General features: G+C 43.4%; 2 protein-coding genes across 2 annotated transcripts; both read right to left on the reverse strand.

The window, feature by feature from the left end:
* Window positions 1-3,977: 3,977 nt before the first annotated feature.
* On the reverse strand, window positions 3,978-8,010 carry LOC139041035 (UDP-glucuronosyltransferase 1A10-like). Its single transcript, XM_070489352.1, has one exon. It carries the CDS (start codon window positions 4,890-4,892, stop codon window positions 3,993-3,995), a length of 900 nt encoding a protein of 299 aa, XP_070345453.1. The 5' UTR covers window positions 4,893-8,010; the 3' UTR covers window positions 3,978-3,992.
* Window positions 8,011-9,507: 1,497 nt separating this feature from the next.
* LOC106844855 (UDP-glucuronosyltransferase 1A10-like) lies at window positions 9,508-17,844 on the reverse strand. The gene is made up of 2 exons (XM_044751580.2): window positions 16,881-17,844; window positions 9,508-10,075 (listed from the first exon to the last, which is right to left on the reverse strand). Exons 1-2 carry the CDS (start codon window positions 17,736-17,738, stop codon window positions 10,025-10,027), a joined length of 909 nt encoding a protein of 302 aa, XP_044607515.1. The 5' UTR covers window positions 17,739-17,844; the 3' UTR covers window positions 9,508-10,024.
* Window positions 17,845-26,856: the final 9,012 nt, after the last annotated feature.

A 26,856-nucleotide genomic window follows, 5' to 3' on the forward strand; every position in this document is an offset into this window, starting at 1 on the left:
TTTCATTGGGAGACATAAAACAAGATCTGAATAAATAAACAGAAATACTCTATTCTGAATAGGAAAAGTTAATAGCAAAAAGATGTTGATCTTTCTCAAATTAATAAAAATACTTTAGGTGATATTAAGAGAGCCCTAAAGGTTTATTTTTATTTTTTTGACCTAGATAAAATAGTTTTCAGTTTTGTGAAGGAGAATAAATTTTGAGAATCAGAGAAAATTTAGAAAACAGAACAGTGAGTATGGAGCTCACCATACCAGATATTAAAACTTACTTCAAAGCTACTACAATCAAAATATGGTACAATCATAAATACAATACATAAATACAATAAAAAATACTGGCCCATGATAGATAAATCAATCACTGGAACAAAACCTAGAGTTCAAAAGCAGATCCAGACAAATATGAAAATTTTAAATATGGTAAAGATGCATCTCAATTCAGTAGTTGAAGGGTGGACTGTTTATTAAATGTTGAGACGATGGACTATCCACTTAGAAAAATAATAAAGTTAGATCCTTATACCATGTACAGTTCTCACTGTAAGAAATAAAACTGTTGACATTGAAGGAATTAAGACATAATATGCAGAAAATGTTTATATATCTGTGGCTTGGAATAGACCTAAGCAAGTTGAAGTCCAAAAACCATACGTAAAGAGTTAACCCGTTTGACTATCAAAAAACGAAAATCCTGAATGACAAAAGACAAAGAATAGCCAGGAAACACTATTTGCAACACATATAAAAAGCTAAGTGTTAATACTCCTAATACACCGGAGACTTATAGTAATTAGCAATAAAATGATAGCCCTATAAAAATTATTGAAGAATATGAATGCATAATTCACAAAGAGGAAATGCAAATGGCCAATATATCTGTGAAAATAGGAAATGAAAATTGAAGCAGCTGTGTAGGATATGTTGCTAGAAAATTTGAAAGTTTGACGACATCTGGAGCTGGAGTAAGTGTGGAAAAACTAAAACTCTCATATACTGTTGACCAAAGTGTCAGGGTGATGAATTTGAAAACAACTCGTCAAATTTATTAAAATACAATATGTGCATATCATTTGACCCAACAACCCTCATCCTAAGGACTCTGGCCTACTGAGATAAGAGCAAGAATATTAAATGTATGAACGGAAAGAAATTATTTAACAATGTTTAGTTCAATCTTGCTTATCAAACTAAAAAGTGGAAAAAGCTTAAATATCTATCAATATTAGTTAGTTAAATAAACTATGGTATGTTAAAAGCAAAGAATTTTATGCAATTATTAAAAAGAATGTGACAGGTTTGTATGAAATGCCTGTCAAGATGTCCACAATTTATTGGCAAGTGGAAAAAGAGAGCTAAAGAACACTGTGTCCAGTCTGATACTAGATTTCATTTTAATAAAATGGGTGTGAGAATTTACATTAGGTATATGCATACATATAAGATAATTTCAGAAATATTGGAAAAGATGCATACAGAACTGCTAAGAACCTTTTCTTAGAGGCAGTGCCATTGAATTAACAAAAAGGGAAGTTTCATTTCTTACTGTTTTTCAGTCTTATTCCAAAAACAGTATTAAAAAACACAGCCTGACGAACTAACAGAGAACTCAAGAATACCATCCCTATTACAGTCGCAAGAAAAAGAATGAAATATCTAGGAATAAATTTAACCAAGGAGGTAAAGGACCTATCGAAGGAAAACTATAAGACTTTCCTGAAAGACATTGACAATGACATAAAGAAATGGAAAGCTATTCCATGCACATGGCTTAGAAGAATAAACAGTTAAAATGTCCATACTACCTAAAGCAATCTACAGATCCAACGCAATCCCAATCAGGATCCCAATGACATTCTTCACAGAAATAAAACAAAGAATCTTAAAATTCGTATGGGACAACAAAAGACCCCAAATAGCCAAAGCAATCCTGAGAAAAAGGAACAAAGCAAGTGGTATCGCCATCCCTGATTTCAAAATATACTACAAAGGTATAGTAATCAAAACGCATGGTACTGGTCCAAAAACAGGCACACAGATCAATGGAGCAGAATTGAATGCCCAAAAATAAAACCACACAGCTACAGTCAGTTAATTTTTGACAAAGGAGCTAAGAACATACAATGGAGAAAGGAAAGTGTCTTCAACAAATGGTGCTAGGAAAACTGGACAGCCACATACAAAAAAATGAAAGTAGACCACTATCTTTCTCCATAAACAAAAATAGCCTCAAAATGGACCAAAGACTTGAAGGTAAGACCTGAAACCATAAAACATCTAGAAGAAAATATTGGCAGTACACTCTTTGAAGACAGCCTTAAAAGGATCTTTTTGAATACCATGTCTACTCAGACAAGGGAAACAAAGGAAAAATAAACAACTGGGTCTTCATCAGACTAAAGAGCTTCTGGAAGACAGAAGAAACCATGATCAAAACGAAAGAACCCATCAACTGGGAGAAAATATTTGCAAATCATACATCCGACAAGGGCTTAATCTCCATAAAATATAAAGAACTCACACAACTGAACACCAAAAGAACAACCCAATCAAAAAGTGGGCAGAGGATGTGAACAGACATTTTCCCAAAGAAGATATACAGATGGCCAATAGGCACATGAAAAGATGCTCAACATCACTAATCATCAGGGAGATGCAAATCAAAACTACACTTAGATATCACCTTTTGCCCATTAGAATGGCTACAATCGCTAAGACAAAAAATACCAAATGTTGGAGAGGTTGTGGAGAAAAGGGAACCCTCATACACTTCTGATGGGAATGCAGCCACTATGGAAAACAGTATGGAGATTTCTCAAAAAAATTAAACATAGAAATATCATATGACCCAGCTATGCCACTACTGGTATTTATCTAAAGAACTTGAAATCAACAATACGGAGAGATTTATGCACCCCTATGTTTATTGCAGCATTATTCACAATAGCCGAGACATGGAAGCAACCCAAGTGCCCATCGATGGATGAAAGGATAAAGAAGATGTGGTATATATATATACACTGGGGGACTACTCAGCCGCAAGAAAAGACAAAATCACCCCATTCACAACCACATGGATGGAGCTTCAGGGTATTGTGTTAAGCGAAATAAGCCAGACAGAGAATATAAACCAACGGTGGGAAACATTTGTGGAAGATAAACAAATTTACGGATAAAGAGAACAGTTTAGTGGTTACCAGGGGGAAGATGGGGGTGGGGTGGGCGCAAGGGGTGAAGGGGCACTTTATACGGTGTCTAACAAGTAATAATCTACAACTGAAATTTTACAATGTCGTAAACTATTATGTGACAATAAAAAAATAAGTACATGTTTACTCCTACTTCTAGGAATTAAAGACACCTCCACGAATACAACATTCGTGCAAGGTTGCCCACTACTCCATTATTTTAATAACAAAGACCTGGAAACAATCCAGTGTCCATCCATAACACAGAAGTTGAATGAGGACTGGTACAGCCACACAATGGAGTACTATGTGGCTGGACAAAAGAATGAGAAAGGTCTCTATGAACTGGTAAGTGACTTTCAGGAAACATTTTTAATTGAAAATCAACATACAAAGGAAATGTATATACTAACTTTTGTGAAAATGCATAAATGGCTGGTGTTGCAAAAGGAACCCAGGAAAGATAAACCAGAAATGATTTCACATGGGAACAAGGAGGAAGAGACATGGACGGGATTGAGACTTCTGGGTACAGCTTTTTTATAATTTTGACTTTGAACCATGCAAATGTTTTACACATTCAAAAAATAAAATTATAGAGACTTAAAAAAAACCAGCCTGGAAATTAAATACAATTATATCAGTTGTACCCACGTGCATATCAAAGAGGGCAGGTTTGTTGAATTTGATAACACAATTAAATGAATTGGTGCAAAATAATTTGTTCAACTAGAAAGAAATTACAGATGTGACACACGTCAATGACAAATCTCAGTTTAGTAAGGAATCTTTTTAGGTCCATCACCAGATTATTCTGAATATGCTACAGGAAAGGTAACTCACCTTTGTCAGTGGCTTTCCCTGATGGCAGTTGATACCGCCGATGAAGATCACGTTAGGCATCACCGGTTTGGGATAGTCAAACACAAAGTCAGTTCGTAACAGCCAAATTGACGTATGGCTGAAGAGATCATATTCTGTGACCGTCTTTTGGAAAATCTCAGAAGCAAATTCTAAAACAGTCCTGATTAAGTAGCGGCAAAATAAATATTCCTCCAAGTATAAGATGTGATTCCACACTCTCTCAGTAAAACTCATGGCATCCGAGAACCCTGAGAGAAATCTAGAAACATAGGAAGGAGCACCGGGACACTGCGAGCCAACCTCAAGATGGTGGCAAAATGGTGCCCTGGTGAAGACCACAGAAGGGAGGGAAAAATATTTGGCTACAATTAAGCCACACATATCAAAAGGATCCAGAAAGACCGCATCAAAAGAATTCTCTTCTAGGTATTTTACTAACTTGGCGTCATTAAACAGACTCCTACAATGTGAAAAAAAGTATTCAAAAAAGCTACTACCAGATGAAATCATTAACAGGGAAAGTAAACTTTGTACCCGAGCTTTCCACTGAGCTTTAGAAAAAATCCTGAACTGATGATTCAAATCCTCCAGAGTGTAAGACGTGGAATAAGTCTTTACCGTAACATTGAACAATTTTCCTAGCTGCCAGTTCACCTCTGGCACGACTACCACCACCTCATGCCCTCTGTGGATGAGTTTCTCCACAACCGAACGCATGGTAAACCAATGGCTCCCATCCATGGGTACCACCAGCAGCCTGCCTGCGTCAGCAAAGCCGGGTGTCAGCAGGAGACACACACACAGAGGAAGGAAGCCGGTCAGCACTGCAGGAGCCATGGATCAGATAACTGCCGCCCGGAGCAGTCCAGCTGAGTGGATTCTAAGTGCAAGCAATACAGCCAGCAGAGGAAGCACGGACACAAAACCTCCCGAAGAGAGGGCGTGTACTCATCCGACCAATTAAAATAAAATTTCATTACCTATGATTTACTCATTAGAACAATAATGAATGAGTAGCATTTGCTGAGACACCTATTTGTGCGTGTTCCAGATAAGAACAGCTCTAACCTTTGCCTTTGGGCACAGATCATACAGCAAACAACACGACCACTGTAAAAACAACTATTAAGCAACGCTTTTGGTCCCTGAGGATTCAGAAAGGTAAAAAGGAAAGTAAATGTCAAGAAAGCTGGTATTTTTGCAGTCTATCCGAAAGGGAAATTTGGATTTTATCCCAGCTACTGACGACTCTTGACTCACAAAAGACTGGCATCCCAGATTCCACGGAAAGACTTGAACCCCTCACCACGGACCTCTTCACTGCCAGGGAAGGTTCCCAAGCGTCTCTGAAATGCCTGGCTTTGCTGCTTGCCTGTTCCATCTCCAAACGCAGAGGCCTCCAAATGGCTGACATAAAATTGACAAGTCCACCTACATGGCCCATTCTAGCGGCACAATGGAATGTGACTGTCATCCGTTTCGGGTTTTTTTCCCAAAGATTGGCACCTGAGCTACCATCACTTGCCAATCTTCCTCTTTTTTTTTTTTTTTTTCCTGCTTCTCTCCAAAGCCTGCCAGTACAGAGCTGTATACCCCAGTTGTAGGTCCTCTGGTTCTGGTATGTGGGACCTGCCACAGCATGGCTTGATGAGCAGTGCTGGGTCCGCGCCCAGGATTCCAGCGGCAAAACCCTGGGCCACAGAAGCGGAGACGTGAACTTAACCACTCGGACCACTGCCCGCTATGCCTCGCACAGAGAGCACACGAGGAGTGTTTGCTGCGCTGGACCGAATCACCGTTGCTCTTCTCAATCTCTCAAACCTTTAGCTGAAGCCAAAATGATTTTCTCCGTCTCCCTCATTCAGGCCTCAATGGAGGCTGGGGTGGGCAGGGGAGATGCCAGGAGAGCCTACAGTCTTGAAATAATCCACTAAAGGTACCCAAGTGGACAGGGGGATCATTTCGAGATATTTTTAGAGCAGTCTTCCGTATGCTACTTCCACTTGGCGGAGACGAACTGCACACTGAGGATGTTATAAAGGCTCGAGGTTCTGTGGAACTTTATTCACAGGGTTTGCACACGAGATACATCAGGAAAATGTCTTGGAAAGTGGAGGCGAACTTGAAGCCCCACACAAATGTTTCCCACGCTTAGGTAACTTGGGAATTAGGCAGCGCAAAAGACAAGTGATCTTTGTATGGATAGCAAACAGCAATGACTATAAACCTAAAAACGTGAATGAATTAGTGAATGGCCGACTGACCCAGCGAGCACAGGAAGCCACGACCCAAACAAGAGGCGAACACTCGAGTCTCCCGCCGACTCCCGAACGCTCCGGGCTAAGGATCTACATCGCCCACAAGGCCACGCGCGACGGGCCGGCGCTCCCGCGGGGCATCCTGGGAGACGTAGTCCGCGCGTTCCTTAGATCGCTCCGGCTCGGGGCCGTGGGAGAGCCGTCCTCGCTATGATGGCGGACTCCGCTTCTGGCGCGTCGGTTCGCTTCGAGATTTGGCTGTGGCGGGGGTCAGGGCTTTAGGCAGTAAGAGGAGCCGGCGGCTGGGGACGCGGGGACGTGGGAGCCTTGGGGCCGTGCAGGCGGCAGGGCCTGAGGAGGGCGGGGCGAGGGGCTGCCGTTGCAGTTTTCGTGCTTTTCTTGCGAGGAACGGGTTGCAAAGGAACGTCCTGGCGTCAGAGCGCTTCCTGTGCCTTAGCACCTGCGTTGGGCGCTCTGCCTTGCTCGTCCCCGGGTGACCCCCCGCCGCACTCGGTGTGAGGCCTTGAGCGGCCCTCCAGGTCCCGGTGGTGCTGGGATCTCTGGGTTCCTGTCGGAGGGACTGGAACCCCGTGAGTTTCGTGGCCGTCTCTCACCATGGCCCTCCGCCGGCTCTCCCGCTCTGCGACCATCTGCTACACTACTGGACAGATGAATTTCTCCCATTGAGTTCAGGCGGGTGTCATAATCTGGTCCAAGTGTGAGAAGCAGAGATTTTAGGAGGGATTGAGGGTCCCGGGGCCCCTGTCAACTCTCAGAATCTGGGATCGGCGCTGCCGCCCAGCGTGGGATCAGGTGGGTGATGGGGTGTCTTCCGTTGTTCAGGAGCGGTGTCCATGTGCCTTCTTTAAAACAGCTGTCATTTACTGTGTGCCCAACCCCACACGAAATGCCTTTCTTTCGTGATGTCGTGTGATTGTTGAAATGACCCCGCGTGATAGGCGGTTTCCCATTTTACATATAGGAATACAGTTAACTAACTTAGCCGGGGTCACGCAGGTCGTGTGGAGCAGGGATGAAAACGTCCAGGTCTTGCTGCCTCCAAAACCCACACTACTGTGTATACTTTCTAAGGAACAACTTAAAGTAGATAGTCCCAAGTATAAGACAGCGAAATGTGCGGACAGTCTCGTTTAAAATTAAAAGCATTTATATAACATGCCTTTTTCTTTAAGGGTAGTATTTAGTTTCACAATGTTTGGGGACCTATTTGAAGAGGATGATTCCATTATGTCACATAATCAGCATGGAAAAGGGAAGAAATTAAAGACCAAAGCTGTGGAGCCCCCTCCTCCTAGAGAATTCACCAATTTAAGCGGAATCAGAAATCAGGGTGGAACCTGTTACCTCAATTCCCTTCTTCAGACTCTTCATTTCACCCCTGAATTCAGAGGTATGCTCGTTACATGCGTTTGGTTGGTGATGTTACCACAGTCTCTAGGTGTAATTAATTATGCCAAATCACAAAGTATCTCAGAGCTGTATAACACGGGATGTGCTTAGTGTTGCTGATGTAACATGTAGATTTATAATTCTCTCTGGAGAGAGGTATATAGCTTAAATTATCTCTAATATATGGTGTGTGATCACAGTGATGTTTAGTAAGAAAATGAAAGAATAAGACAATATCTGTCTTATTCCTATAATGTAAAATACAACATAAAGACAATTTTGTCATGCCTGCCAGCCTTCATTTTGTTACAGTATGTGTGTTTTTGAGCTTTCAAATTTCTCCGCAGTAAACACTTGCACCAGAGTTACCCAGAACAATTCTATCCTTGCTTTCGAGTAGGGAGGGCTGTCACATTGTTTGTACAGTTTGAAATTCTTTATGTGGGATTCTGAAGTCCAGAAGCCTCTGACAAAGCCATCTGATGTGAACTTGTTTGGCCTCAGAACCTGGCCTGATGTGAGGCTGTTTATAGTCTTAGTTGTCTCACTTGGGTGAATATTCATACATTTGTTACAACAATATTAATCTCCTTGATTAATGGATACTGTTTGTCCCAAACCCAGCTGGGATGTAAGGTTCACGCATATAACCCTTTCTTCGTATTACATTTCTAAAGTCTGGAAATTCTTAATTCCAGAGACCCAAGACGTGAGATAAGGAATTATGTGCAAGGAAGAAACCCACTCAAATCAGCTCAATCACAAAGGGGGTTTATTGTGAGGATATAGGGGAACCTCCCAGAATCCACCTACAGGAAGCCTGTCTGACCTCACTGGACCCTTGGTTTCTTGCCCCTCTCTCTCTCTACATGTTTGCCCCATTCCCAGCTCCGCAAACCAGCTTCCTCCACAAGGGTCTTAGTCTCTGTCTTCCCTTGATGTCGTATGGACATTGCTTTGCCGTCACCTGGCCCTGACTGGGCCAGCTGTCCATGGTGTCTCCATGTTCTGAGGACAGACAGCCTGGCTCATCCTGTCTCCGATGTCACATCCCCCTTCCCACCACTACCAAATTTATCAACTCTTTCTGACGTTTCTGTTGCCTCTATGTTTTGGAAGAGTTCCTGCCTCCACACATGTAGTAAATATTTACCGTTGTCTCCTTCCCAGAGTCTTTCTCATGGATTGACCTGCATGTGGACTTAAGAGTGGTGCCTCCTGTCCCCTGACGTATTCAGTACTTCCACCATTAGAAACTCTCAGAATTAGTAAGCGGATTCCTAGGGGGTTAAAACTTCTCCACGTTTTAATACTGTTGAAGTTAAAGGGCAACTTGAAGTAGAAAGTAGCCTTGGAAAGAGAATGAGGAAGGATGTTTGGTGGGGAGGGGAGGTGGACTGGTCGTGGAGAGTACCACAGCAAGCCCAGGGCTGAGAGCCCCAGGCCATTTTCCTCTCTGGCAGAGGGGATCACCAGCCAGGCACATGGGCTGAGCTCTTAGAGTGGACTGTGCTCTCCTTGTAAGACTCAGCGTGGATCCCGATGCCTTTTGAAGGGGAGCTGTAATTTGGGGAGGGTCGGCACTGGCAAGAGAACTGGGGTGGAAAATTTTGGAGCTTTCGCAATCGTGTTTGAAGGAGTAGGGCCACTGTTCTCCCAGTTCAATGAGTACGATGAGAGTACGTGGAGACGTGTGGGACATGATGGTGAAAGGCCTTCTTTGGTGGTGGTTTCAAAACTTTGCTAATGAAAAGTGGAAATAAATAACCATGGTGCGAGGCATTGGGTTTCTCCTTTAACAGATGAATTTTAATTTAAATTTTGGAATGGAGCCAGAATCTGAGAGAAATGAGGAAGCCCGGATCTTTTATTGCTGTGTAAACACATCCAGCCTCCCGTTCTCGAGAGATCAAACGACTGCCCTGACCTGTGTAGACTGGACCTCAGATCCTTCCAGTTGGACCCAGTAGTCCATTCTGCTGGATTCCCCTTAAATTGAAAAAGACTGGAAGGGATTTCTGGGTTTTTTTCCCATTAAAACTATTCTTTGTTCTCCTGAATGATGATCTGCAGTTCTTGTTAAACTATTTAATTATATCTCTGAATATAAGTCCCCTGGACAGACCCAAGGAGATTGTGTCATAGGCGACTCTCAGGAAAATGCCTATGTGGGGCCTGAGACACAGCACTCACACACATGCGCATACACACCCAAAAACACACATGCATAACACACACTCTATCACCAGGTGATGTTTCCTTCTCATCGGACAGATGAGATTCAGGCCATGACTCCTGTTTTCAAGCAAGGTACCACAGACTGTGTGCCTTTCCAAAGGGCTCAGGTGCCATCTGAAACAAGAAGGAAAGATAGACCGTGTCCACAGGTCTGATGAAAGTTTACTTATGTAGTTATGCTGCATCCAGGCTCTTTGTAAATGGGGCCTCTTTGAGATCAGAATTCCTCTTTGAGAATGATGCTTACTTTATATTTACAAATATATGCAATATTTCACATATATAAAATCTTTATACATATATATTCTTTAATAGATATGTAAAACCATGTGTTTTATATATATACTTGTATGACCAAACATATATAAACTATCTATATTTCAATATAAAAGTATATGTGGCTTTATTATCTCTAAACCCCTCTGGGTGACCCATGTGCCACCTTCAACTCATTGGTTCAGTAGGTGGCAGGGCCCCACCCTTGGGTGGAGGGTGAGGGTGCATGTGGCAGCTGGGTGATGCTTGGCACCACCATGGATAGGGAGTAAAGGGGGAGAAGCTCACTTGAAATTCCTTGCCTTTAAAGAACCACAGCATGGTCTTGCCAAGAGCAGAAAGCCATGCCTAATTTAAAAAAAAAAAAGGACAAAGCTGGGCTGGCACTGGACTCGGTGAGGCTGGATGCCCTCCCCAGTTTCCCAGACAGCCCTCCAGTACCGGCTCTGAATCACCTCGTCTCTGGAGCCCTCTGTGATTTCCTAGGAACAGTTCCAGGCTCCCCTCTCTGTGCACTAATCCACATTGTGTGGGCATTTCGCTTCCCAGTTCTGCCCCCTGCACCAGTACTCCTCCAGCCCTCCTACCTCTAAGCCAACCTAGCCCAGCAGGATTCTGAAGTCGAGTCTGGAAAGCTTCAGTGGAGGACATCACATTTCAGAGTCTCTTAGTAATCTGCATGGAAGCTTCCCAATAAATCCTGTGGAATTGATATCTTTTCCAGGAAGAAAGACACGGCTTTCACTCTTTACCTTTGGGAAGAGCTAGTCTATACCCCCCAGGACGTGCAGTGGAGAGAAAGTCCAATGACATGACCTAGGAAATGTCTAGTCCCTTTGGACACAGGGAACAAGATTTCTGGGCCCCCAGGGAAAAGCCAGAGTGACACAACCGAGGAGGAGGGGGGTGCAGATGGGCCAGGACAGAGACCACTTGTCCTCTCAGCCACACGGGTGGAGGAACCATGTGCAGATCGTAAATGAGGCACCTAGGTCAAGAGTATCGCAAACTCCCCCTGCTCCCCTGCATTTGCTGTTGCTGATGGAAGGATGTGTGTGGGGGGAGAGTTGGAACCCAAACTGCAGGAGCAACAACATGGGCTTTGCATCCAATCACAGCACTTTTCTTAAAAATAAATGGAAACACAAACCACGGGCCCACAGCTGATCAGAGGGACTTAGGTTAACTCCCTAACGTTTTAAAAGTAAATTATTCCTCCTCCGAGTCATCCAGCCTTGTACCGGTAGCATTCTGTTACGCTAGTATATTTGTTACCTGGTGGTGTAATGCTTTCTCTCAGGGTGAGTAGAGTATTACAGTATATATAAACTTAAGTTTTCCTACTACAGTCCCTTCTTTCTCAGTTGTGTCAATTCTGACTTTCCCCTGTGGTCCCAGAAATCTTGTCCGCAGCGTCCAAAGGGACAGGAAAATCTGAGTGACCTGTTTCTGTATGGCCCATGAGCTATGAATGGTTTTTACATTTTTAAAGAGCTGTAAACAAGCAAACACAGAACACAACAGAGACCTTACACGGCCTGCAAAGTCTAAAATATTTGCTCTCTCGCCCCTTCCAAAATGTTTGCCAATCCCTTATGCAGCATCTTGAACTTACACAAACAAAATAACATGTTCTCTGCTACAAAAACACTGAAGTTCACTTTTAGCATGTGTCTGATGGAAATTGCTTAATTATTTTTATTCAAGAAATGTTTCTCAAAGAATTGGGAGGCATTAACAAGTCTGTACATCCTACAATCCAGATGACACTTTGATTCTCCTCTTGCTTTCAGTCATGCTAAACAAATCCATCATTATGGTCTTAGATTTCGTGTGTCTGTGTCTGTACCTCATCTGGGTGAAACCTCCTCCACTATGTGAGAACCCTGGTGCCCCCTGTGGGCAAGGTGAGGGGAGCAGAGGTCCTTGCAGAATGCTGTCCTAGCTGGACTTGATTCAGGCTGTGAGTAGGACGACTTACACAACCAGAGTGTACACAGCGTAGATTCACTGAGTGCACACTCCATCCCCAACCACCGCTTAGTTCAAAGGGGAAAATCAGGCTGCCAGCAAGTGAGAGAATATGACTTAGAAAATGTACTGAGCCTTGTGAGCAGCCAGAGCAGTAAATAAAAACTTACAGTACATCCTCAATAAAATAATAGACAGAGATAAGCCACCAAGTGTTTCATCTGGATTGAGAGACGACACATTCGCCAGGAATCTTACTCCTGTAAGAGCTTTTCGATTGCAAGTGACCGAACCCCAATTCAAACTGGCCGGACCAACTGCTCAGCATTGTGCGTGAACTATTGAAAACTATTTTGAACTAATTATTTCACAATGATTTGCTCTAGTAAAGCAAAATAAGAGGTATCAATGGGAGGGTTACTATTTGCAGATGATATTGTATGCGTAAGAAACCTTATAAATTAATAAGAGAAATTAGTAATATGGCTAGACACAGAACAAACATACAAAAACCGAGGCTATACTTGAATGACTAATAACCAGTTCAAAATAGAAATGAAAAAATGCCCTGTTCACGAGATTCCAAAAATAATAACATGCCCAGGAATAAATTTTAGTAAGAACAATAAAAGATAGAGAAGGTAAAATGCAAAATTCCTTGAGAGACATAAAACGAGATCTGTATAAATAAATACTTCATTCTGAATAGGAAAAGTTAATAGCAAAAAGATGTCGATCTTTCTCAAATTAATAAAAATATTTTATGTAATATTAACAGAGCCCTAATGGTTTATTATTATTTTTTTGAACTACATAAAATAGTTTTCAGTTTTGTGAAGGAGAATAAATTATGAGAATCACCTAGAAAATTTAGAAGACAGAACAGTGAGTATGGAGCTCACCATACCAGATATTAAAACTTACTTCAAGGCTACTACAATAAAAATATGGTACTGGCCCATGATAGATAAATCAATCACTGGAACAAAACCTAGAGTTCAAAAGCAGATCCAGACAAATATGAAAATTTTAAATATGGTAAAGATGCATCTCAATTCAGTAGTTGAAGGGTGGACTGTTTATTAAATGTTGAGACGATGGACTATCCACTTAGAAAAATAATAAAGTTAGATCCTTATACCATGTACAGTTCTCACTGTAAGAAATAAAACTGTTGACATTGAAGGAATTAAGACATAATATGCAGAAAATGTTTATATATCTGTGGCTTGGAATAGACCTAAGCAAGTTGAAGTCCAAAAACCATACGTAAAGAGTTAACCCGTTTGACTATCAAAAAATGAAAATCCTGAATGACAAAAGACAAAGAATAGCCAGGAAACACTATTTGCAACACATATAAAAAGCTAAGTGTTAATACTCCTAATACACCGGAGACTTATAGTAATTAGCAATAAAATGATAGCCCTATAAAAATTATTGAAGAATATGAATGCATAATTCACAAAGAGGAAATGCAAATGGCCAATATATCTGTGAAAATAGGAAATGAAAATTGAAGCAGCTGTGTAGGATATGTTGCTAGAAAATTTGAAAGTTTGACGACATCTGGAGCTGGAGTAAGTGTGGAAAAACTAAAACTCTCATATACTGTTGACCAAAGTGTCAGGGTGTTCAATATTTTGAAAACCATTCATCAAATTTATTAAAATATAATATGTGCATACCTTGTGACCCAACAACCCTCGTCCTAAGGACTCTAGCCTACTGAGATAAGAGCAAGAATATTAAATGTATGAATGGAAAGAAATTATTTAAGAATGTTTAGTTCAATCTTGCTAATAAAACTAAAAAGTGGAAAAAGCTTAAATATCTATCAATATTAGTTAGTTAAATAAACTATGGTGCACCCAAAGTAAAGAATTTTATGCAATTATTTTTAAAAAGTGACAGATTTGTATGAATTGCCTGTCAAGATGTCCACAATTTATTGGCAAGTGGAAAAAGAGAGCTAAAGAACACTGTGTCCAGTCTGATACTAGATTTCTCTTTAATAAAATGGGTGTGAGAATTTACATTAGGTATATGCATATATATAAGATAATTTCAGAAATATTGGAAAAGATGCATACAGAACTGCTAAGAACCTTTTCCTAGAGGCAGTGCCATTGAATTAACAAAAAGGGAAGTTTCATTTCTTACTGTTTTTCAGTTTTATTCCAAAAACAGTATTAAAAAACACAGCCTGACGAACTAACAGAGAACTCAAGAATACCATCCCTATTACAGTCGCAAGAAAAAGAATGAAATATCTAGGAATAAATTTAACCAAGGAGGTAAAAGACCTATACAAGAAAAACTATAAGACTTTCCTGAAAGACATTGACAATGACATAGAGAAATGGAAAGGTATTCCATGCACATGGCTTGGAAGAATAAACCAAGTTAAAATGTCTATAATACCTAAAGCAATCTACAGATCCAAGGCAATGCCAAGCAGAATCCCAATGACATTCTTCACGGAAATAAAACAAAGAATCTTCAAATTCATATGGGACAACAAAAGACCCCAAATAGCCAAAGCAATCCTGAGAAAAAGGAACAAAGCAAGTGGTATCGCAATCCCTGACTTCAAAATATACTACAAAGGTATGGTAATCAAAACGCATGGTACTGGTACAAAAACAGGCACACAGATCAATGGAGCAGAATTGAATGCCCAGAAATAAAACCACATATCTACAGCGAGCCAATTTTTGACAAAGGAGCCAAGAAGATACAATGGAGAAAGGAAAGTCTCTTCAATAAATGGTGCTGGGAAAACTTGACAGCCACATGCAAAAAAATGAAAGTAGACCATTATCATTCTCCACACACAAAAATAGACTCAAAATGGACCAAAGACTTGAAGGTAAGACCTGAAACCATAAAACGTCTAGAAGAAAATATAGGCAGTACACTCTTTGACGTCAGCCTTAAAAGGATCTTTTTCAATACCATGTCTACTCAGACAAGGGAAACAAAAGAAAAAATAAACAAGTGGGTCTTCATCAGACTAAAGAGCTTCTGGGAGGCAAAGGAAACCAAGATCAAAATGAAAACCCACCAACTGGGAGAAAATATTTCGAAATAATATATCCAACAAGGGGTTAATCTCCATAAAATATAAAGAACTCACACAACTGAACTACAAAAAAAAAAAAAAACCCAATCAAAAGGTGGGCAGAGGATGTGAGCAGACATTTTCCCAAAGAAGATATACAGATGGCCAATAGGCACATGAAAAGATGCTCAACATCACTAATCATCAGGGAGATGCAAATCAAAACTACACTTAGATATCACCTTTTGCCCATTAGAATGGCTACAATCGCTAAGACAAAAAATACCAAATGTTGGAGAGGTTGTGGAGAAAAGGGAACCCTCATACACTTCTGATGGGAATGCAGCCACTATGGAAAACAGTATGGAGATTTCTCAAAAAAATTAAACATAGAGATACCATATGGCCCAGCTATGCCCCTACTGGTATTTATCCAAAGAACTTGAAATCAACAATACAGAGAGACTTATGCACCCCTATGTTCACTGCAGCATTAGTCACAATAGCCAAGACGTGGAAGCAACCCAAGTGCCCATCAACGGATGAAAGGATAAAGAAGATGTGGTATATATATATACACTGGGGGACTACTCAGCCGCAAAAAAAGACAAAATCACCCCATTCACAACCACATGGATGGAGCTTCAGGGTATTGTGTTAAGCGAAATAAGCCAGACAGAGAATATAAACCAACGGTGGGAAACATTTATGGAAGATAAACAAACTTAGGGTTAAAGAGAACAGTTTAGTGGTTACCAAGGGGAAGATGGGGGTGGGGTGGGCGCAAGGGGTGAAGGGGCACATTTATATGGTGTTTGACAAATGATAATCTACAACTGAAATTTCACAATGTCGTAAACTATTATGACCACAATAAAAAAAATAAGTACATGTTTACTCCTACTTCTAGGAATTAAAGACACCTCCACGAATACAACATACGTGCAAGGTTGCCCACTACTCCATTATTTTAATAACAAAGACCTGGAAACAATCCAGTGTCCATCCATAACACAGAAGTTGAATGAGGACTGGTACAGCCACACAATGGAGTACTATGTGGCTGGACAAAAGAATGAGAAAGGTCTCTATGAACTGGTAAGAAGCGACTTTCAGGAAACATTTTTAATTGAAAAAAGCAAGATACAAAGGGAGACGTATATACTAACTTTTGCGAAAATGCATAAATGGCTGGTGTTGCAAAAGGAACTCAGGAAAGATAAGCCAGAAACGATTTCAAATAGTTCCCCATGGTGTGGGAACAAGGAGGAAGACACATGGACAGGATTGAGACTTCTGGGTACAGCTTTTTTATAATTTTGTCTTTGAACCATGCAAATGTTTTACACATTCAAAAAATAAAATTATATCATAGACACTTTAAAAAAACAGCCTGGAAATTAAATACAATTATATCAGTTGTACCCACGTGCATATCAAAGAGGACAGCTTGTAAAATTTGATAACACAATTAAATGAATTGCTGCAAAATAATTCATCCAACTAGAAAGAAATTACAAATGTCAATGACAAATCTCAGTTTAGTAAGGAATCTTTTTAGGTCCATCACCAGATTATTCTGAATATGCTACAGGAAAGGTAACTCACCTTCGTCAGTGACTTTCCCTGATGGCAGTTGATACCGCCAATGAAGATCACGTTAGGCATCACGGGTTTGGGATAGTCAAACACAAAGTCAGTTCGTAACAACCAAATTGACGTATGGCTGAAGAGATCATATTCTGTGACCGTCTTTTGGAAAATCTCAGAAGCAAATCCTAAAAGAGTATTGATTAAGTAGCTGCAAAATAAATGTTCCTCCAAGTATAAGATGTGATTCCACACTCTCTCAGTGAAACTCATGGCATCTGAGAACCCTGAGAGAAGTCTAGGAACATAGGAAGGAGCACTGGGACACTGTGAACCAACCTCAAGATGGTAGCATAAAAGTCCCCTCGTGAAGACCACAGAAGGGAGGGAAAAATATTTGGCTACAATTAAGCCACACATATCAAAAGGATCCAGAAAGACCGCATCAAAAGAATTCTCTTCTAGGTATTTTACTAACTTGGCGTCGTTAAACAGACTCCTACAATGTGAGTAAAAGTGTTCAAGAAAGCCACTACCAGATGAAATCATTAACAGGGAAAGAAAACTTTGTACCCGAGTTTTCCATTGAACTTCGGAAAAAATCCTGAACTGATGATTCAAATCCTCCAGAGTGTAAGACGTGGAGTAAGTCTTTACCGTAAAATTCAATGATTTTCCCAGCTGCCAGCTCACCTCTGGCATGACTGCGACCACCTCATGCCCTCTGTGGATGAGTTTCTCCACAACCGAACGCATGGTAAACCAGTGGCTCCCATCCATGGGTACCACCAGCAGCCTGCCTGCGTCGGCAAAGCCGGGTGTCAGCAGGAGACACACACACAGAGGAAGGAAGCCGGTCAGCACTGCAGGAGCCATGGATCAGATAACCAGCCCAGAGCAGTCCAGCTGCGTGGGTTCTAAGTGCGAGCAATACAGCCAGAAGAGGAAGCACGGACACAAAACCTCCCCAAGAGAGGGCGTGTACTCATCCGACCAATTAAAATAAAATTTCATTGCCTATGATTTACTCATGAGAACAATAATGAACGGGTAGCACATGGTGAGACACCTATTTGTACATGTTCCAGATAAGAACAGCTTTCAATCTTTACCTTGGGCAGAGCATGCAGTGAGTGTCAGGGCTACAGAGAAAAACTATTCAGCAACCCGTTTGGACCCTGAGGACTCAGCAAGATAAAAAGGAGAGTAAATGACAAGAAAGCAGGTATGTTTGCAGTATGTCCCAGAGGAAAATTTGGATTTTAGCCTGACTACCAAAGACTCCTTGTCCAGAAAAGACTGGAAGCCCCACACCCTCACCACTGGCAGTGGACTTGAGGTTCCCAAGGGTCTCTCAAACGCCTGGCTTTGCTGCTTCTCTTGTTCCGTCTCCAAACCATCTGAGGCCTCAAAATGCTGACATGAAATTGACAAGTCCACTTACATGGCCCATTTTAGGGGTGCGATGGAATGTGACTGTCATCTATTTTTACTCAATTTCCATACACTCATCACATGCAGTGGGCGGTCACCTGCACAGAAGCTCTCTGCTGGGACTCTTCTCTGTTCTGCTTCCACATTCCTCTGTCTAGACCTCTGCTCTGGGCTCGCCCAACAGGCCTGGTGTCCTTCGTCAGGAATCTCTATATCTGTCTCCCGCACTCCACCAAACACACCCTCGTCCCGCAGTCCGCTCCCCCCCAACCGCCCAATGCCTCGCACAGAGAAAGCACACAAGGAATGTTTGCTGCAGTGGTCTGAATCACCGTTGCCGTTCTCATCATTCACTTTTGGCTGAAGCCAAAATGATTTTCTCCCTGTCTTCCTCATTCACGCCTGGAAGGAGGCTGCGTTGGACAGGGGAGATGCCAGAAGAGCCTAAACGGGCTACAGAAATAACGCACTGAAGGTACCAAAGCGAGCAAGAGAGGATAATTTCGAGGTATTTTTAGTGTACTCTTCAGCAAGTACTTCCAGTTGGTGGGGACGAACTACACTCTGAGGATGTTGTAAAAGCTCGAGGTTATTTGGAACGTTTTTCACAGGGTTTCCACAAGAGAAACATCTGGAAAATTATTTGAAAGTGAAGGTGAACTTGAAGCCCTACACAAATGTTTCCAGTGGTTAGCCACTTGGGAATTACCCAGGCCAGAAAACGTATGATCTTTGTATGGATTGCGAACAGCAAAAACTATAAACGTAAAGATGTGAATGAATGAGCGAGCGGCGGAAAGGTCAAGCTGACCCAGGAATCCATGGGTCACTGCAGGAGCCAGCTCTGCCGCCCACTGCGACCATCGAACTCTCCGGGGAAAAAAGAGCTACATTGCCCATAAGAACGCGCGCGACGGTCCGGCGTTCCTGCGGGGTATTCTGGGAGGCGTAGTCCCTGTGTTCCGTAGATCGCTGGCGCTCGGGGCCGTGGGAGACCCGCCCTCGCCACCATGGCGGCCCTCGCTGTGGGCGCGTCCGTTCGCTTCGAGACTTGGCTGTGGCGGGGGTCAGGCCTTTAGGCAGTAAGTGGGGCCGGCGGCCGGGGACGCGGGGACGTGGGAGGCTTGGGGCCGTGCGGGCGGCTGGGCCTGAGGAGGGCGGGGCGAGGGTCTGCGCCGTCGGCCCCGGGACGCGGCGTTTCCCGGCGTCCGCTCGGGGGTCCCCGGCCGCGGGCTCAGCCCCCTCACAGTCCCCGGCCCGCGGTGGCTTGGGGGTCCCGAGGGCCTGACCTCGGCGGTGCGCTGGGGGAGACAGGAGCCCGGACACGAGCTCGAGGCCACACCTTCCCGTTGCAGTTTTCGTGCTTTTCTTGCGAGGAACGGGTTGCAAAGGAACCTCCTGCCGTTAAAGTGCTTCCTGTGCCTTAGCACCTGCGTTGGGCGCTCTGCCTTGCTCGTCCCCGGGGGACCCCCCGCCGCACTCGGTGTGAGGCCTTGAGCGGCCCTCCAGGTCCCGGTGGTGCTGGGATCTCTGGGTTCCTGTCGGAGGGACTGGAACCCCGTGAGTTTCGTGGCCGGCTCTCACCATGGCCCTCCGCCGGCTCTCCCGCTCTGCGACCATCTGCTAAACTACTGGACAGATGAATTTCTCCCATTGAGTTCAGGCGGGTGTCGTAATCTGGTCCAAGTGTGAGAAGCAGAGACTTTAGGAGGGATTGAGGGTCCCGGGGCCCCTGTCAACTCTCAGAATCTGGGATCGGCGCTGCCGCCCAGCGTGGGATCAGGTGGGTGATGGGGTGTCTTCCGTTGTTCAGGAGCGGTGTCCATGTGCCTTCTTTAAACGGCTGTCATTTACTGTGTGCCCAACCCCGCGCACGAAATGCCCTTCTTTCCTTATGTCGTGTGATTGTTGAAATGACCCCGCGTGATAGGCGGTTTCCCATTTTACATATAGGAACACAGTTAAGTAACTTAGCCGGGGTCACGCAGGTCGTGTGGAGCAGGGATGAAAACGTCCAGGTCTTGCGGCCTCCAAAACCCACACTACTGTGTATACTTTCTAAGGAACAACTTAAAGTAGATAGTCCCAAGTATAAGACAGTGAAATGTGCGGACAGTCTGGGTTAAAATTAAAAGCATTTATATAACATGCCTTTTTCTTTAAGGGTAGTGTTTAGTTTCACAATGTTTGGGGACCTATTTGAAGAGGATAATTCCAGTGTGTCACATAGTCAGTGTGGAAAAGGGAAGAAATTAAAGACCAAAGCTGTGGAGCCCCCTGCTCCCAGAGAATTCACCAATTTAAGCGGAATCAGAAATCAGGGTGGAACCTGTTACCTCAATTCCCTTCTTCAGACTCTTCATTTCACCCCTGAATTCAGAGGTATGCTCGTTACATGCATTCGATTAGTAATATGTACCACTGTCTCCACGTGTAATTAATTACGCAAAAATCACAAACTGTCTTAAAGGTGTATAACAGTGTATGTTCTTACTGTTGCTGATGTAACAAATTGATAATTCTTTAGAGAAATATGAAGCTTAAATTATCTTAAATATATGCTGTGTGATCACAGTAACGTTTAGTAACAAATTGAAAAAGGCAATGTCTTTCTTTTCTTACTGCTATAATATAAATACAACATAAAGACAATTTTGTCGTGAATGCCAGCCTTCATTTTTGTTAGACTATTTGTACTTTGAGTTTTCAAATTTCTCCCAAATACTAAACATTTATGCCAGAGTTACCCAAAGCAATTATAACCTTACTTTTGGAGCAGGGAAGGCCGTCACATTATTTGTACAGTCTGAAATCATTTATGTGCGATTCTGAAATCCAGAAGACTCTGACCAACTGATGTGTTTTGCCTTGTTTGGCCTCACAACTTCAGCTGATGTGAGACTGTTTATAGTCTTAGTTGTCTCACTTGGGTGAATATTCATACATTTTTTACAGGAACATTAATCTCCTTGATTAATGGATACTGTTTGTCTCAGACCCTGCTAGGATGTAAGGTTCACACATATAACCCTTTCTTCGTATTACGTTTCTAAAGTCTGGAAATTCTTAATTCCCGAGACCCAAGATGTGAGATAAGGAATTATGTGCAAGGAACAGAAACCCACTCAAATCAGCTCAATCACAAAGGGGGTTTATTGTGAGGATATAGGGAAAACTCCCAGAATCCGCCTACAGGAAGCCTGTCTGACCTCACTGGACCCTTGGTTTCTTGCCCCTGTCTCCTTCTGCGTTTGCCATATTCCCATCTCCGCGGACCAGCTTCTTCCACAAGGGTCTTAGTCTCTGTGTTCCCTTGATTTCATGTGGCCGTTGCTTTGCCGTCATGTGGCCCTGATTAGGCCAGCTCTCCACAGTGTCTCCATGTTCTGAGGACAGACAGCCTGGCTCATCCTGTATCTGGTGTCACATCCCTCTTCCCACCACTACTAGATTTATCAACTCTTCGTGACACTTCTGTTGCATCTTCATTTAGGAAGACTTCCTGCCTCCAGACATTTAGTAGATATTTACCATTGCCTTCTTCCCAGAGCCTTTCTCATGGATTGCACTGCTTGTGGACTTAAGAGTGGTGCCTCCCATCCATAAGAACATCTCCCTGACGCATTCAGCAAGTCCACCATTAGAAACTGTCAGCATTAATAAGCGGGCTCCTAGGGGGTTAAAACCTCTCCACGTTTTAATACCTTTGAAGTTAAAGGGCAACTTGAAGTAGAAAGTAGCCTTGAAAAGAGAATGAGGAAGGATGTTTGGTGGGGAGGGGAGGTGGACTGGTCATGGAAAGTACCACAGCAAGCCCAGGGCTGAGAGCCCCAGGCCATTTTCCTCTCTGGCAGAGGGGATCACCAGCCACGCACATGGGCCGAGCTCTTAGAGTGGGTTGTGCTCTCCTTCTAAGACTCAGCGTGGATCCCGATGCCTTTTGAAGGGGAGTTGTAATTTGGGGAGGGTCGGCACTGGCAAGAGAACGGGGGTGGAAAATTTTGGAGCTTTCGGAATCGCATTTGAAGGAGTAGGGCTAGACTGGGTTCCACTGTCCTCCCAGTTCAGTGAGTTCGATGAGAGTACGTGGAGAGGAGTGGGACATGATTGTGAAAAGCTTCCTTCTGTGCTTGTTTCAGAACTTTGGTAATGAAAAGTTGAAATAAATAACCTTGGTGGGAGGCATTGGGTTTCCCCTTTAACAGATAAAAATTTGAACCTGAAAGTGGAATGGAGCCAGAATCTGAGAGAAATGAGGAAGCCCGGATCTTTGATTGCTGTGTAAACTCATCTAGCCTCCCATTCTGCAGAGATCGAACAACTGCCCTGACCTGTGTAGACTGGACCGAAATTCTTTCTGGCCAGACCCAGTAGTCAGCTGTGCTGGGCCTCACCAAAAATCGACAAAGACTGGAAGTGATTTCTTTTTCTTTCCCCATTAAAACTATGTTAATGTTTTCCTGAATGATGATCTGCAGTTCCTGATAAGGTATTTAATTACATCCCTGAGTGTAAGTCCCCTGCACAGACCCAAGGAGACTGTGTTATTGGTGATTCTTAGTTTAATGGCCTACGTGGGCTCTGAGACACAGCACCCACACACATGCATAACACAGACTCTATCATCAAGTGATACTTCCTTCTCATCGGACAGATGAGAGTCAGACCAGGACTCCTGTTCTCAAGCAAGGTACAACACCCTCCCTTTCCCAAGAGCTAAGCTGCCATCTGAAACAAGGATGGAAGCACTACTGTGTCCACAGGCCTTTTGATGAAAGTTTACTTATGTAGTATGCTGCATCCAGGCTTTTTGTAAAAGGGCCTTCTTTGGGATCAGAATTCCTCATTGAAAATTATGCTTACTTTATATTTACAATATATGTAACATTTGACATATATAAAATTTTTATACATATATATTCTTTAATAGATATATAAAAAGACATTTTCTATATATTTATAAATATATGACCAAACATATATAAACTTAAGTATTTCAATATATTTTATAAATGTCTCTATATAATAGGTGGATATAAAAGCGTATGTGGCTTTATCATCTCTAAACCCCTCTGAGTGACTCATGAGCCGCACTGAACTCTCTGGTTCAGCAGGCGGCAGGGTCCCACCCTTGGGTGGAAGGCGAGGCTCAGGTGGGGCCTGGGTGGTGCTGGCACTGTCACTGATAGGGAGTAAAGGGGATAAGCTGACTTGCAACTCCTTGCTGTCAAAACAACCAGAGCCGGGTCTTGCCGAGATCAGAAAGCCATGCCTAACTTTAATAGACTGAAAACTCTAGTCTCCCCAGTTTTTAGAAACATCATTATTGCACTTGCCCATCAGTTGGCTGAAGCGTCACTCATTCACCAAACACCTGCTGACTATCTGCCGGGTCCTGAGTGCTGGACTGGCCACTACAGACCAAAAGGATCGAGAGGGTCCATGGGATGCCTTTGTACGTCCCACCCAATTTTGCTGTGAACCTAAAACTGCTCTAAAAAACAACGTCTATGGGGGCTGGCCCCGTGGCCGAGTGGTTAAGTTCGCGTGCTCCGCTGCAGGAGGCCCAGTGTTTCGTTGGTTCGAATCCTGGGCGCGGACATGGCACTGCTCATCAGACCACGCTGAGGCAGCGTCCCACATGCCACAACTAGAAGGACCCACAACGAAGAATATACAAATATGTACGGGGGGCTTTGGGGAGAAAAAGGAAAAAATAAAAAAATCTTTAAAAAAAAAAAACAACGTCTATGTTTTATTAAAAAAAAAAAAAAACAGATGGAGACTCACCCCTGGCCCCCAGGAGCCTACCTCTGGCCAGGGAGACAGACAAACGATGCCACTCAGGTGAAGGTGGCCAGGGAGAACGAGGCTCGCCTCCACCAGCTGTCTTATTAACACCTGCCTGAGGATGACAGGAGCAGGGTTTAGAGCCACCTGCTGCACCATCACCTCTGGACAGCAACAACCAGGAGCCTCTGGCACCTTCATCTGCTTCTACAGCCTGAGGCTGTGGAGAGCAATTCCCAGTCAATAGGCGCTCAACTGAGGACACCGCTGCAAAGCCCCAGGTACCTGACTTGAGCCCACACCGAAAGAGGTAGAGCCCCTGCTCCTTCCACCTTCCAAGGCAAGTGTGGGCCCCAGCTCTGTCCTAGGCTGACGAGGGGCCCAGCAGGCCTGAGACTTGGTGTTCAAGAGGCCACTGGCCTATGTCCGAGAAGGCATAAGAGGACAAAGCAGGCGGGCCAGCCCCGCGGCCCAGTGGTTAAGTTAGGCACGCTCCACTTCAGCGGCCTGGGTTCTGTTCTGGCTGTGGAGCTACGCCACTTATTGGTGGCCATGCTGTGGCAGTGACCCACATACAAAATAGAGCACAGTTGGCACAGATGTTAGCTCAGGGTGAATCTTTCTCAGCAAAAGAAAAAAAACAAAGCAGGGGTGGCACTGGACTATCTGTGAGGCTGGATGCCCTTCCCACTTTCCCAGACAGCCCTCCTGTACCGGTTCTGAATCACCTCCTCTCTGGAGCCCTCTCCGATTTCCCTGGACACGGTTCCAGGCTCCCTTCTCTGTGCACTTGTGCACATTGTGTGAGTTTTTCCACTTCCCAGTTCCGCCCTCTGGGCCACAACTCCCCCAGCCCTCCTGTCTCTAGCACAGACCTAGCCCAGCGGGATTCTGAACTCGAGTCTGGAAAGCTTCAGTGTACGACATCACATTTCAGAATCTCTTAGTAACTTGCATGAAAGCTTCCCGATAAAGGCTGTGGAATTGATATCTTTTCCAGGAAGAAAGAAAAGGCTTTTGCTTTTTACCTTTGGGAAGAGCTAGTCTAGACCCCCCAGGACGTGCAGTGGAGAGAAAATCCAATGACGTGACCTACTAAATATCTCTTGCCTTTGGACACGGGGACAAGATTTCTGGGCCCCCAGGGAACAGCCCGAGTGACACAACCGAGGAGCAGCAGGGTGCAGATGGGCCAGGACAGAGACGGCTTGTCCTCTCAGCCACACGGGTGGAGGAACGTGCAGATCCTCAATGGGGGCACCTAGGTGTGGAGCATTGCAAACTCCCCCTGCTCCCCTGCATTTGCTGTTGCTGATGGAAGGATGTGTGTAGGGGGAGAGTTGGAACCCAAACTGCAGGAGCAACAACGTGGGCTTTGCATCCAATCACAGCACTTTTCTAAAAAATAGATGGAAACGCAAACCACAGGCCCACAGCTGATCAGAGGGACTTAGGTTAACTCCCTAACGTTTGACATTTAAATTATTCCTCCTCCGAGTCATCCAGCCTTGTACCGGTAGCATTCCCTCACACTAGTATATTTATTACCTGGTGGTGTAATGCTTTCTCTCAGGGTGAGTAGAGTATTACAGTATATCTAAAACTTAAGTTTTCCTAGTAGAGTCCTCTTCTCCCTCATTTGTGTCACTTCTGACTTTTCCCTGAGGGTTCAGAAATCTCCCCCATGTCCAAAGGGACAGGAAAATCTGATGGTGTGTTTTTGTATGGCCCGTGAGCTAAGAACGGTTTTTACATTTTCAAAGAGCTGTAAACACGCAAGCAAAAAAGACACCACAGAGACATTCTGTGGCCTGCAGAGTCTAAAATATTTTCTCTCTGGCCCTTTACAAAAACGGTTGCCAATCCCTGATACAGCATCTTGAATTCACACAAAATAGCATTCTATGCTACAAAAACACTGAAATTCACTTTTAGCATATATCTGATGAAAAGTGATTGTTTTTATTCCAAAAAATGTTTCTGGAAAAATTGGGATGCATTAAGAAGTCTGTACATCCTGCAGTCCAAATGACACTTTGATTCTCCTTAGCTTGCTTTCAATCACGATAAATAAATCCATCACTATAGTCTTAGATTGTGTGTGTGTGTGTGTGTGTGTGTACCTAACCATGATGAGACTTCTTCAACTATGTGAGAACCCTGGGGCCTACTGTGGGCAAGGCGAGGGGAGCAGAGGTCCTTGCAGAATGCTGTCCTAGCTGGACTTGATTCAGGCTGTGAGTAGGATGAGTTACACAACCAGAGTGTATACACTGTAGATTCACTGAGTGCACACTCCATCCCAAACCACTGCTTAGTCCAAAGGGAAAAATCAGGCTGCCAGCAAGTGAGAGACAATGACTCTGTTATGAAATGCACTGAGCCTTGTAAGCAGCCAGAGCAGTAGATAAAAACTTATAGTACATCCTCAATAAAAGAAGAAATGAGATAAGCCACCAGGTGTTTCATCTGGATTTAGAGACAATGCATTTGCCAGTAATCTTACTCCCATAAGAGCTTTTCGATTGCAAGTGACAGAACCCCAGTTCAAACTGGCTCGACCAACTACTCAGTATTGCTCATGAACTACTGAATAACTGTTGTCAACTATTTAACAATGATTTGCTTCAATAAAGCAAAATAAGAGGTATGAATGGGGAGGATTATTATTTGCAGATGATATTCTATGCCTAAGAAACCTTAGAAACTAATAAGACAAATTAGTTATATGGCTAGATACAGAACAAATGTACAAAGAACAAGGCCATAC

Source organism: Equus asinus, chromosome 19 (genome assembly GCF_041296235.1).
Source record: "Equus asinus isolate D_3611 breed Donkey chromosome 19, EquAss-T2T_v2, whole genome shotgun sequence".
Taxonomy (NCBI): domain Eukaryota; kingdom Metazoa; phylum Chordata; class Mammalia; order Perissodactyla; family Equidae; genus Equus; species Equus asinus.